General features: G+C 39.2%; 1 protein-coding gene across 12 annotated transcripts in view; it reads left to right on the top strand.

Moving 5' to 3' along the window:
- The window catches only part of NR3C2 (nuclear receptor subfamily 3 group C member 2), a 440,307-nt gene that overhangs the window by 289,505 nt on the left and 137,844 nt on the right, over positions 1-12,958 (top strand). For all 12 annotated transcript variants that reach the window (XM_055550824.1, XM_055550829.1, XM_055550827.1 and 9 more), the window contains exon 4: positions 12,704-12,820. In XM_055550824.1, coding sequence (XP_055406799.1) covers positions 12,704-12,820 — 117 coding nt within the window. The remainder of the gene's footprint in view (positions 1-12,703; positions 12,821-12,958) is intronic.

A 12,958-nucleotide genomic window follows, 5' to 3' on the forward strand; every position in this document is an offset into this window, starting at 1 on the left:
GGGGCACTGCCAGCCCTGGGTCGTCCTCTCGTCACCAGCGTGTGTAGATGCCCCTGGCTCCTCCTCTGAGCCCCTGCCCTCCTGGGCGTCCACCCGCCAGAGCAGTTGCTCACTGAACATGAAGCCGTGTCTCTGCCTTCCCTGTGCTCATCCTTTGCTGGGGGTGCCTGATGTCTGTCCTCTCCATGTTTCAGACCCACAACATTCTTCAAGGCTTATGTCAGATGCGTTCTCCTTCTATAAACCTTCCTCATCTCCCCATTCAGGTATAATCTTTTCTGCCTTTAAAGTCACAAGAGTACCATATGATTCCTCTTAATCCTTTAAAATTTCCCAGCCTTTAGAAAGTAAGGTCTTGGAAGAAACGGACCATGTGTTGTTTCTTTATATCTTGGTTTAGCTATCTCTGCTGAATGGAATTAAATCATGGTCTGGGAACTCACTTTAAATCAAGACATAGAAAACAAACTTACAGTCTCCAAAGGGGAGTTTGGGATTAACATATACACACTACTATATATAAAGCAGATAACTAACAAGGACCTACTGTATAGCACAGGGAACTATATTCAGTATTTTGCAATAACCAACAAGGGGAAAGAATCTCAAAAATAAATATGTGTATGTATAACTGAATCATTTTGCTGTATACCTGAAACTGACACGACATTGGAAATCAACTGTACTCCAATAAAATCAATCAATCCCAGAACCTCTTTTTGTTCTTTGCAAGGGTCTTTATTTTTTTGGGCTCCAAAATAACTGCAAATGGTGACTGTAGCCATGAAATTAAAAGACGCTTACTCCTTGGAAGGAAAGTTACGACCAACCTAGACAGCATATTAAAAAGCAGAGACGTTACTTTGCCAACAAAGGTCCATCTAGTCTAGGCTATGGTTTTTCCTGTGGTCATGTATAGATGTGAGAGTTGGACTGTGAAGAAGGCTGAGCACCGAAGAATTGATGATTTTGAACTGTGGTGTTGGAGAATACTCTTGAGAGTCCCTTGGACTACAAGGAGATCCAACCAGTCCATCCTAAAGGAGATCAGTCCTGGGTGTTCATTGGAAGGACTGTTGCTAAAGCTGAAACTCCAGTCCTTCGGCCACCTTATGTGAAGAGCTGACTCATTTGAAAAGACCATGATGCTGGGAAAGATTGAGGGCAGGAGGAGAAGGGGACGACAGAGGATGAGATGGTTGGATGGCATCACTGACTCAGTGGATACGAGTTTGAGTAAACTCCGGGAGTTGGTGATGGACAGGGGCTGCTGCAGTTCATGGGGTGGCCAAGAGTCGGACACGACTGAGCGACTGAACTGAACTGAACTGGAGGGTCTTCTGTTCTCAGTTTGCTTGCTGCTAAGTATCTGCTATCCTTACCAGGCACAATGGAGTTCAGTCTCGCAGATTCACCTTTTGCCTGTCCCCGAATATGTGTGCCTGCTGTTTGGGTATTAAGTTTGGGTATTAAGTTGTAACAGGAAACAGGCAGGGGAGATGAGGAACAATAATTCAAGGGAGCTATAGCTTTCCAGCATCTTATACAGCTCTTACAGTTTGAAGCACTACTCTAGAATTCTTAGCTGAGTTGCAGACAGCTCAGAAAGTCCTGGCTTTTTGTCCTGTGCTGACCTTAAAGGACACGACTGAGTGACTGAACTGAACTGAACTAACCTTAAAGGATATAGTTCTCCATTCTCACACCCTTGCCAGCCTTTAGAAAACTTTCAGGCTTGAAGATGAGATCAGAGCTGAGTAGTATTTGTCCAGTCTCAAGTGGACACTTTTCATCTAGAAGCCTTCCTAATTCAGTGGTCATATTTGCTTCCAACAGGAAATCCTTTTCTTATATTTAATTAAGGTTTGACTGTGTTTGTTCTTTGGAATTTCTCATACCATTTTTTTTTTTTTGAAAGACTGAACTAACCAAATGAATGATGGATGATAACTATCACGTTTTTATTCTGAGTCCTTAGCTCAGGCCAGGCATTGCACTTCTTGTTTATGTATATTAATTTGAATCCATCTAGCAACCTAGTAGGGCTTCCCAGGTGGTGCTGGTGGTAAAGAATCTGCCTGCCAGTGCTGGAGAGGTAAGAGACGCAGGAGATCACCTAGAGGAGGAAATGGCAGCCTATTCCAGTATTCTTACCTGGAGAATTCCATGGACAGAGGAGCCTAATGGGCTGTTACAGTCCATGGGGTTGCAAAAGAATTGGACACAACTGAGTGGCTTAGCACAACAATGTATAAAGTAGGCATTACTGTGCCCATTTCATAGATCAGGAAACTGAGGTTCAGAGCCATTCAACGGTTTTTGGCAAAGAAGCTCATAGTTCCGTATTGACTGAGGTGGGATTGGTATCCAGGGGTATCTGATTACAAAGTCATCCCTTCCCCCTGGGTCTTTTCCTTGCTGCCTTCCATGTTTCCACCTTTTCCATTCTAGCATTATTGATGCTTTGAGACAAGATCCCTATGTTATACAATCTGTATTTTCTCATAGGGGATCATCCCAAGTATAACAAAAATTTGTTTCTTGATTTCAAAGTAATTGACAGTTTTAAAAGACACTGTATTGGGTTCGGTAACTTTTTAAAGAATAAAATTTAAACTGTTAAAAGCAATATCATTGTTGAAAAAAGCAGAATTATTCTACAATTAAAAGCAATATCATAGTTGAAAAAACAGGAAAATTGATACTTTTTTAAATTTTTGAATTCAACTTTGGTTGTTTGGGATTTTGGTTTTTTTAAGTCTGTATTTCCCCTTTGATATGAGTACTTGTTTCCCTATAAATTAATATTGTACTAACTAATCTTCCTGGTGCCCCATCCAAATTTACTCTAACCTTGGCAGCTTTCTATTTTCAAGAATGGCTTCCTTTTCTCCTAAAAGTAACCACTCCCTCAGGCAGGAGGTACCTTGAACTAGTACAACAGATGGATGAGTGACTGAAGTTCCCTGAGCCCTGCTGGACAGAATCGTTTTCTTATACAAGATGCTTTTACATCTAACTAACTCTGCAATGGCTATAATTTAAGGCAACCTAACCAATGTCAGGATGGGGGGCAGGCGGAGAAAGGGACGACAGAGGATGAGATGGCTGGATGGCATCACTGACTCGATGGACGTGAGTCTGAGTGAACTCCGGGAGTTGGTGATGGACAGGGAGACCTGGCGTGCTGCAATTCATGGGGTCGCAGAGTCGGACACGACTGAGCAACTGAACTGAACTGAACCAATGTCAGTGGACAGTGATGTGAGCCTTACAGTAAAAGTATTTAAGACTAGGACACCAAGAAGGCACATGTATCTGGCTTGGGATTATGACCCTGCTTTAAGCTGTTTCTGCCTTTCACAGAATCCTCCACTGCCTTCTTGCGAGCCCTCCGAGGTCTTTTTCTAAACTCTTACATGTGTAGACTTCCCCTCTAAATTGTTATATGTGAAGGTATGGTGCTGGAGATGGGACAGAAATGATTTGTGTATTATATGGGTCTTTTGTAAACCAGTGCGTTATAAGCCAGTAGGTCATTACTGCAGGTTTGTGTCTGTATACAACATTCCAAATGAATGTAAAAGTTCTGTTTGTCAAGCAGGATACTGTTTGTACCATATCTCTGCTTTCTCAATTAGTTTGTGGACTAATACTCCATAGTGTTTCTCCGAGAGTGCTTTAGTGCCTGCGGATGGATACTTGGCCCGTTTGTGTAAAAGTTTTACTTTAAAGGAATATTTTGAAATTTTTCAATCATATCCCATTTATTTTAAGCTTTTATTTCTCTCTATGTTGTGAAAATATGCATTTTTTTCCCTTTGGAGTATCTGTTACAGTGCTTGCTACCAGGTAGCTAGACCAAACTTTCTCTAAATTTTTATGAGGAAAAATGATCCCCTCTAAGCTTTAATTTATTTACCTTCCATTTATGGGGGTACTGGAGAAGGCGATGGCACCCCACTCCAGTACTCTTGCCTGGAAAATCCCATGGATGGAGGAGCCCGATAGTCTGCTGTCCATGGTGTCGCTCAGAGTCAGACAGGACTGAGCGACTTCACTTTCACTTTTCACCTTCATGCATTGGAGAAGGAAATGGCAACCCACTCCAGTGTTCTTGCCTGGACAATCCCAGGGACAGGGGAGCCTGGTGGGCTGCCATCTATGGGGTCACACAGAGTCGGACACAACTGAAGCGACTTAGCAGCAGCAGCAGCAGTAGTATGGGGGTACGGATTCTTGAGTATGTATGCGTATTATTAGGGTACTGACATTGACAAAATAGGTTATGGGTTTCGGGGATTAGGGGTGGAGTGGTCACTGGATTATATTCTTTATTAAAATAGCCAGAGATGTTGATTTCTTTCCTAAAAAATATAGTAGTTGCTGGTAGCTTCTCAATAATGTTTTGAAAAGTTTAGCTATTTATAGAAAGGGCCCTCACCTTCATCCATTAAAATTTGTCCCTCAAAAAGCAATAATGTAAGTAGTTTAATACTTCTGAGAGGAAGTAATAGAAAGTTGAATCTTATGTTCTCATCTCCCTTAATGGAGGTAGTCTTCAGTGAGGTTCCTCATTTGTTTCTAGCTCTTTGAGTTCTGACAAGAGGTAAGCTTACAATTCTAGTCTCCCTTGTGCTTGAGTCGGGTCATTGGACTAAATCTGAGCAGTGAAGGGTGAGTTGCCCACTCTAGGCTGGAGCGGTGGGTTTCCTAAGTCAGACTCGGCAGCTCCTCTGCCCTGACTCCCAGCACTCGCTGTGCTGGCTGTTCCCGTCAGCCTGGGGCCACAGGGAACGGAATTCCCAGCCTGTCTGCTGATGCCTGATTAATCTGTACCAAAACCCAACTTTTAGCTTGGTTTATTTTTCTCTCTTGCTTTTTTTCTTTCTCACTGATCTCTACACTATAATTTCACTCCTATTTGATTTGCTTTTAGTTTTTATTTTTTCTAGTTTTTTAAGCTAGAATCTTCAGTCATCAATTTTAAACCCTTCTCCTTTCCTAGACTAAGTATATGAAGCTAAAAGTTCTACAAGGACTGCTTAAATGTATTTAATAAGTTTTATGTTTTCATTATCATTCATTTGGAAATCTTTGCTAATTTCACTTGTGATTTCTTCATTGACCCATAAATTTTTTGAAGTATGTTGCTTAATTATCAAATATGGGACTTGTCTATATATCATTTTGTTGTGTGATTTCTAATTTGGTTCCTTTGTGGCCAGCAAATATATTGTACATGATTTCAATCCTTTCAGAATTTTAAATTTGTTTTATAGCTTAGACTATGTCTGCCTCAGTGAATACTTCTTGTATACTTGAAAAAAACATGTGTATTGTTCCGTTATGTGCCTAAGTGTTAATTGATCCAAGATGTTTGAAAATCTCCTGTATCATCACTAATTTTCTGCATAGTGGTTATTCTATCAATTGCTGAGAGAGGGGTTTTTAAACCTCCAACTATGATTTTGGACTAACCTTTACTTGCCTTAATCCTGACAATTTTCTTGTGTGTGTGTGTGTATGTGTGTAATAAAGTTTTATTAAAGTATAAAGGAGATGGAGAAAGCTTCTGACATAGACATCAGAAGGGGGCAGAAAGAATACCTGCCTGCCAGTCTTTAGCTGGATGTTATATAGTTTAAAAAGTAAAAGTAAAAAGTCGCTCAGTTGTGTCCGACTCTTTGCAACCCCGTGGACTACAGCCTACCAGGCTCCTCCATCCATGGGATTCTCCAGGCAAGGATACTGGCATGGGTTGCCATTTCCTTCTCCAGGTGACAATTTTCACCTGATGAATTTTGAAACTCTGTGGTTAAGTGCATTGATATTAGGGCTGCTTGTATCCCAGCCTAATAACTATGAGTGGTAGTTTTTATCTTTTGTGATACTTTTCTCTCGAAGTCTACTTTGTCTGACTTTAATGTAGCCACATCAGCTTTCTTATGCTTACATTTTTTCATTGTATATATATTTTCCTTTTTTTAACATTCACCCTATATGTACCTTTCTATTTAAAATGCATCATAACACATGCTTAAGTACTGTCTTTTTTAAAAAATTCAGTCTCCCATCTTTGACTTTTAACTAGAGTGTTTAAACCACTTACATTTAGTATAACTGTTTCTATACTTGAACTTCTCTCTCTTACCCTAGTGTTTCTTTGTGTTTCCTCCTTTACTTGTTCCTCTGTTTTTTCTTTTCTGTCCTTTCTGGTTTGAGTACTTTTAGTATGCCATTTTTTATCTTTATTGTCCCTTAAACTACACTCAGTGTTTTTATTCTGCTGGCTGCTTATGGTAGTATTTCTCAAACATTAATATACATCAGAATCACATGAAGCGTTGCATAAAACACATATTTCTCTGTCCCACTGCAAAATTTCTGAACTAGTGGGTCTGAAATTGGGTTTATGGATTTTAATTTCTGATAAATTATTAGGTAATGCTGATGCTGCTTGCCCAGAGCAAGAAAATCATTGCTTGAGGGATTACAAGATGTACTCTTAACTTATCATAGTCTACCCTGAATAACTTAGGCCATTTCAAGTACGATGTAAGAAACTTAGAGCAGTAAAATTTCATGTATATCTTTTCCTATACTCTGTGCTATGCTTTTAGATATTTCACTTATATATATTTTATAAATCCCATAATACACATTTACTTTGTTTTAAACAGTCATTTGACTTTCGAATTTAAGAAAAGAAAGAAAATTTCTCTAAAATTTAGCTGTCTGTCATTTGTAGTTCTTCTCTGTACATCCAGATTTCAAATTTCTCTCTGATATCATTTCCCTTTAGCATAGAACTTTCTTTTTTATTTCTTATAATGTGATTCTATTATCAGCCAATTCTCTTCACTTCAGTTTATCCAAAAATGTCTTTATTTTACCTTCATTTTGAGAAAAGTTTTCACTGGTGCTACTGAATTTAAAAATAATTGTATGTTGTTATCTGGCCTTGATTGTTATAAAGAATCAGTTTTTACTCTTACCTTTATTACCCCTTTACATACTGTAATTGTTTTTTTGTTGTTGTTGTTTGTTTTTTGTGTTTTTTTTTTGCTTCTGGCTGCTTTTAAAATTTTTTTATATTTGTTTTCAGCAATTTAACTATGTTGTACCGTAGCAGTTTTCTTTGTATTTATCTCTTGGGGCATTTGCTAAAATTGTTGTTTTAGTCAATTTGGAAATTTCTATATATTATTTTCTGATGTATTCTCTTTCTGGGACTGCTACCACAAGTATGTTAAATTATTTAATGCCACCGCATAGGCCACAAGTACCTTGTTCTTTTAGCTTTTAATTCTTTTCTCTTTGTGCTTTAGTTTTTATGATTCTATTTATATTTCTTTAATTTCACTGATTTTTGTGTCCAATATATTGTTAATTTCAACCCCAAATGTTTTGTCCTCAATAGTATATTTTACAGTTCTTTGATTTCAATTTGTTTTTATAGTGTCCAGATCTCTTCTGAGAGTTCCCCTTTTTTTCATAGTTTCTTGTGCTGTCTAAAATATCAAATTAAAAATCCTTATCTGCTAGTTTCACACTCTGGATCATCTGTGAGTCTGTTTCTACTGACTCAGTTTTCTTCTGACTCTGGTTTGTATTTTTCTAGTAATTATTATTGTATTCTAGACATTCTGGAGACTCCAGGTTCTGTTATATTTCTCTGAAGAATATTGCGTTTTATTCTAGTAGTCAAATTACTGACAGATCATTTTGAACTTACAGGGCCTTTGCTCCATGATTTTTTAGGGATGATCTGTTTTTGTTATACCTTTAACCCTAAAATTAATGCCTTAATCCTGGGATACATTATTTCCTCCTAAGGCAGGGACCTTCTAGAATTTCAATGGAAAGCCTAAGGAAATGGAAAGATTGAGTCCTTCTAATTTAGTGAGATTCAAACTCTTTCTCCTTGTGATTGATAGTAACTAAAATACCCTGCTTAACTGTTTCAAGCATTAAATTATTTCACCCTTTGACTCTTTGGAGTCTCATGCTCAATTCAGAGGTCAGCTGAAAATTTGAGAGGAATTAATATATCTATTCTTTATGATATCCCCTCCTTTCTGGACTATCTATCGTTCTTTAATTTTTGTGGTTTGGTTGCTAAGTCATGTGTGACTCTTTGCAACCCCATGGACTGTAGCCCTACTAGGCTCCTCTGCCCATGGGATTTCCCAAGCAAGAATACTAGAGTGGGTTGCCATTTCCTTCTCCAGGGGATCTTCCCGACCCAGGGATCAAACCCACGTCTCCTTCTTGGCAAGCAGATTCTTCACCACTGAGCCACCTGGCAAGCCCTTGTCAGTTTCTGGCTGTTCCTACAGTCCCAAAGGGGCTTCCCTGGTGACTCAGCAGTAAAGAGTCTGCCTATAATTCAGGAGACGCAGGAGATGTGGGTTTGATCCCTGGGTCAAGAAGATCCGTGGAGGAGGGAATGGCAACCCACTCCAGTATTCTTGCCTGGAGAATCCCATGGACAGATGAGCCTGGCAGGCTACAGTCCATAGGTCACAGTCAAACTTGACTGAAGCGACTGAGCAAGCATGCACATATTTACAACATCCCAAAGCCTGTTCTCTGCCTTCTCTGGCAATTAGGACTTAGGATTTTGCTTGGTTTCCATTCAGCCTCCCCTGAAGGACCTGAGAGTCCAAGACCCTCAGGAAGAAAATCCATTCAAACATGAGTCAGTCTATGGTGTTCTCTTTGTTCTACAGTCTTCTTCCAGCTTCTGCTTGCTTTTGGTTGCTCCCCAGGGCCTTCACATCTTTTTTCTCCCCTTTTGTGGACAGTTATAATTGTCCTCTATAGGAGGTTTATCTGATTCAAGTTATTCTACTACTAAAACTGAAATTCTCCCCCTAATGGACATATAAGTGGAATGAGAAATCTTTGTTTCCTTTACCACTAACATTTTTTATCCATAGGATTATTCCTGTGGCTATATATTCTGACTCAAATAGAGCTATTAACTTGCACAGAGGCCATCTCAGAGAACCTCCAGTTGAAAGTGGTAGTGTCTGCTACTTCTGTTCTACCTCCTTAAGACATAACCTTCAGATTAATATTTGTAAAATACACCTGTGGACTTCACATCCTGTAAGCAAGAATCTCATCATCTGCTGAATAAAATGAGTTTCTTAACTTGTCATTCAAAGCCTCTACTGTCCAGCCCATGTTAACATTGTAGTAGAAAATTACTTACCTTCAAAAGCCTGGGTTATGACTTATTCTGGATTAGCTATTTTTATACCCGGAGAGCACAGTGTTTTTTTAAAGACATGATCAAAAGTTTTTTAAGTCTTCTAAATGCATCCTCTTATTTTCATTGTGGTTTTTTGGTTGTTTATTTTATCAATATAGATTACTGGACGGGATACATATTGCCTATTTGTGTAGGTGTGATTCAAATCTTTCATGTTTACAGATTTAAAAACACAAATGACAGATAAAACTAGTATGGCATCCCCCCCAGCTGGCCTTTGAACTCTCCCATCCTGTTTGGATGGAAGATGGATTGGTGATTGTGACCAATTGCTGGTTTCTACTAACTGGTAGAAACCAGATACAATAATTCAGTGTATGTGGAAGGACGTTTTTTGCAGCTCTTACAGTAACATGAATTTTTAAAAGGTGTTCATTAAAAAGAAATCCCCGTAGTACAATCCTAACTCTTAGAAGTCTGTTTTTGAACACCCAGAAAGGGAAGTTTTCTAGTGTGTGTGTTGGAGAGTGGGCATTTCTTATGCATTATTGTATGCTTACCGCTAAGACACTTTGTCATATTTTATCATGGATTCTCAGAAATGGAAGGAACCATAGACCACCCCAGCCCGTTATGCAAATGTTTTATGGCCTTGCACACGTAATAGGTTCCCAATAAATAACTGTTGAATTGAAACCAAAGTTACATTTAGTTATTTTTGGGGGCATTGAAGTTTATTCAATTCAATGTACATTAGAGGTGAAATTTCTGAGTTTGTCTTTAATTTCACACCACGAAAAAAGGCACATAATGCTGATTGCCAGTGAAAATACTGGGTGACAAAATAAAGTATGCCTCATTCAAATAATGTTCCTTTGCTTATTCTTTCCAAAGAGCATTCAGCATCCTGTTGGGCCACCAGTAAATTATATTTCAAAATCGGCATTTAGAAAAGACTCTGACCTTGAGACACAGCAGCATTGCCCGAATTCTGCTTCCAATTCCACCTTTTGGGGAGGTCACCTGATCAGTTCTAGTATGAGTTTCTTCTTGTGAACAATAGCAGTAATAACTGCCTTACCTATGTCGTAGGGTTGTTATACGACAAATAAAATAGTGCTATAATAGGCCTTAAAATTTTATTTTTATGGTAACTTCTTAAGATAGTGTGCAGCATTGTGAAATGTTATATTAATTGGTTCTAGTCTTTCCTGTGGGTATTGATTGCCTTTTTGTAATTATCTACACCTACCTATAGTGACTAAGAGCCTTTCAGTTTTTTAAGAAGTCATTAGATTATTGTAATGATGGAGTTTCATTTCTTCCCTTTGATAGATTTCCCTATTCTATTACTGTTCTTTTATTGTGATCGTCATTACTAAAATTTACCATAATGTTACCGAGAATGAGCTCTAGATTAAATTATTTTAATACCATTAGCAATACACATTATATTTATTGAGTACTTCCTGTAATTTACTTAGTAATTATCAACCAAGGGAATGTGATGGTACTGGGTTGAAGAAGGGGTTTTGGAACCTGTTTCCTGCTTCACAGTTATCACTGAGACTCCGTTTGCTTAGTCTGCATGTTTTCAGAGACCCATGACTCAGTCCTCACACCTCTTCCCTTTACAGTCTCCATATGATCTCATCCAGTCTCATGGCTTAAAATAATGACCACAAGCTGATTACATCTGCATCCCAGACCGCTCCTGAGCTCCAGGTCTCTGTATCTAACTGTCCCCTACCCCGCCCCATACTTCCATTGACATACCTCTTAGCATGTCCAAGACCAAGCCAGAGTAATTCCCCCTAAGCCATGGCTCTTTACTGTCTGCCTCATTTGAATTTACAGCAGTTCCATTTTTCTGTTTGTGCAGCCCAAGAGTCTTACTGCCTCTTTAGATCCCCTTGTTCTCAGACCTCTCAGCAGATTCCAGCAGCCCTGCCTTCAGAGTCTATCTTGGACCTGAGCACTTCTCATCGCTACTCCCCCATCATCTTCCCCTGAAGTACAGGGACAGCCTGCTACCCATTCCCTCTGATCCTGTGCTCAGTCCACTTCAGTCGGCTTCTTACACAGTAGCCAGAACAGTCCTATTAAACATGAGTCACATCAAGTCTCATCTCATCTCAAAGCCCTGGAAACCCGTGGTTTCCCATCTCACTGAGTCGACGTCTTGAACATGATTGATAAGGCCTTACATGGGCTGACTGAGGTTAGCTCTTTTTCCTCATCCCCTCGTAATGTTCACTGACTCTGTCCACTTTCACACTTGGCTGTTCCTTAAACCTGCCAGGCGCCCTCGCACCCCTGTCAACCCTCGTTTGCTTTTCGCTCCACCCTACTGTATTTTCTCCCCAAGATGTCCACACAGGTAGCACCTTCCTTTGCTTTAGACCTTTATTTTAAAGTTGCTTTCCAGTGGGGTTTTCCCTCCATTCTTTCTAAAATGTCAACACCCTCCTCACCTCCACCGCATTCTATGCCCTCGTTTTTCTCCTGAGCACCTGTTACTGTCCAGCAGTAGACCATTGTCCCCAATTACTTTGTCTGTTGACTCTCTTTCCTTCATTAAAAGGTCATAAGAGCGGAAACTTTGGTCTTTTGCATTGCTGCCTCTAACAGAGCTGATCTCTAGTGGAGGTTCAGTTAATACGGTATGTTAATTTAGATATGTAAATGAATAATAGAGCTAGGGTACAGTTTAGCATTTTTCCAGTAGATGCCACCCTCTAAGCATATTCCACATCTGAATTATTTTGGTGCCAGTTTGACTTGCAAAATGAAGTTGTTCTGCATTTCTAGTTAAATGATTTGAAAGTCTTCCCGTTGGAATGACATGTACAAATGGGAGCAGGCAGAGCAGCTGAAACAGCAGCAGCAGCTGGGAGTTTGGGCTGAGCAAATGTAAACTGGTCTATGTAGGAAGGATGAACAACAAGGTCTGCTGCATGGCACAGAGAGCTATATTCGGTATCCGGCGATAAACCATAATGGAAAAGACGGGGACAAGAATGTATATAGATTTATAGCTGAATCACTTTGCTGTACACTTAAAACTAACACAACATTGTAATCAACTATACTTCAATAAAGTACACTTTTTAAAAAAGCTGAAGCAAGGCCTTTGTTTAGTTTGGTGCTGGGTGATGTCTGGATGAAATGTGCACCATTTCCTGAAAGGAAGCATGCCAATAAAGTCAAACAGTGGGGAGTGCAGCTCTATTTCTTTGGAAACCTGTTGGAAGTAAACATAGTTTTAAGCTTATCATCTGCAACCTGAAGTCTCACCTGTATTCAGCTGACCATTCCTGTGCCTGTAGTATTTGCAGATCATGTTTCTCTTCTACTTTTTTTGACAAAGACATTTTAAGGCGGGAAAGAGGATGTTTCATTACCTGATTATACATATTAGTATTTTATATTAATATTGTAGTCTTTATTTTAACAATTACTCCTTATTATTTTATTCAGGGCAACACAACTATTTGTGTGCGGGAAGAAATGACTGCATAATTGATAAGATTCGGCGGAAGAATTGTCCTGCGTGCAGACTTCAGAAGTGTCTTCAAGCTGGAATGAATTTAGGAGGTAAGGTCTGTGGGTATTAGTTTAATAAGAACTGTTAATATGCAATGTAACACTACTAGACTCTATGTACTCCCAAAATTGAAGGTGAAGCTAACGTGAAGCAAAGATTTTTAAAAATCTAGTAAGTTCTATATTCAT

Source organism: Bubalus kerabau, chromosome 16 (genome assembly GCF_029407905.1).
Source record: "Bubalus kerabau isolate K-KA32 ecotype Philippines breed swamp buffalo chromosome 16, PCC_UOA_SB_1v2, whole genome shotgun sequence".
Taxonomy (NCBI): domain Eukaryota; kingdom Metazoa; phylum Chordata; class Mammalia; order Artiodactyla; family Bovidae; genus Bubalus; species Bubalus kerabau.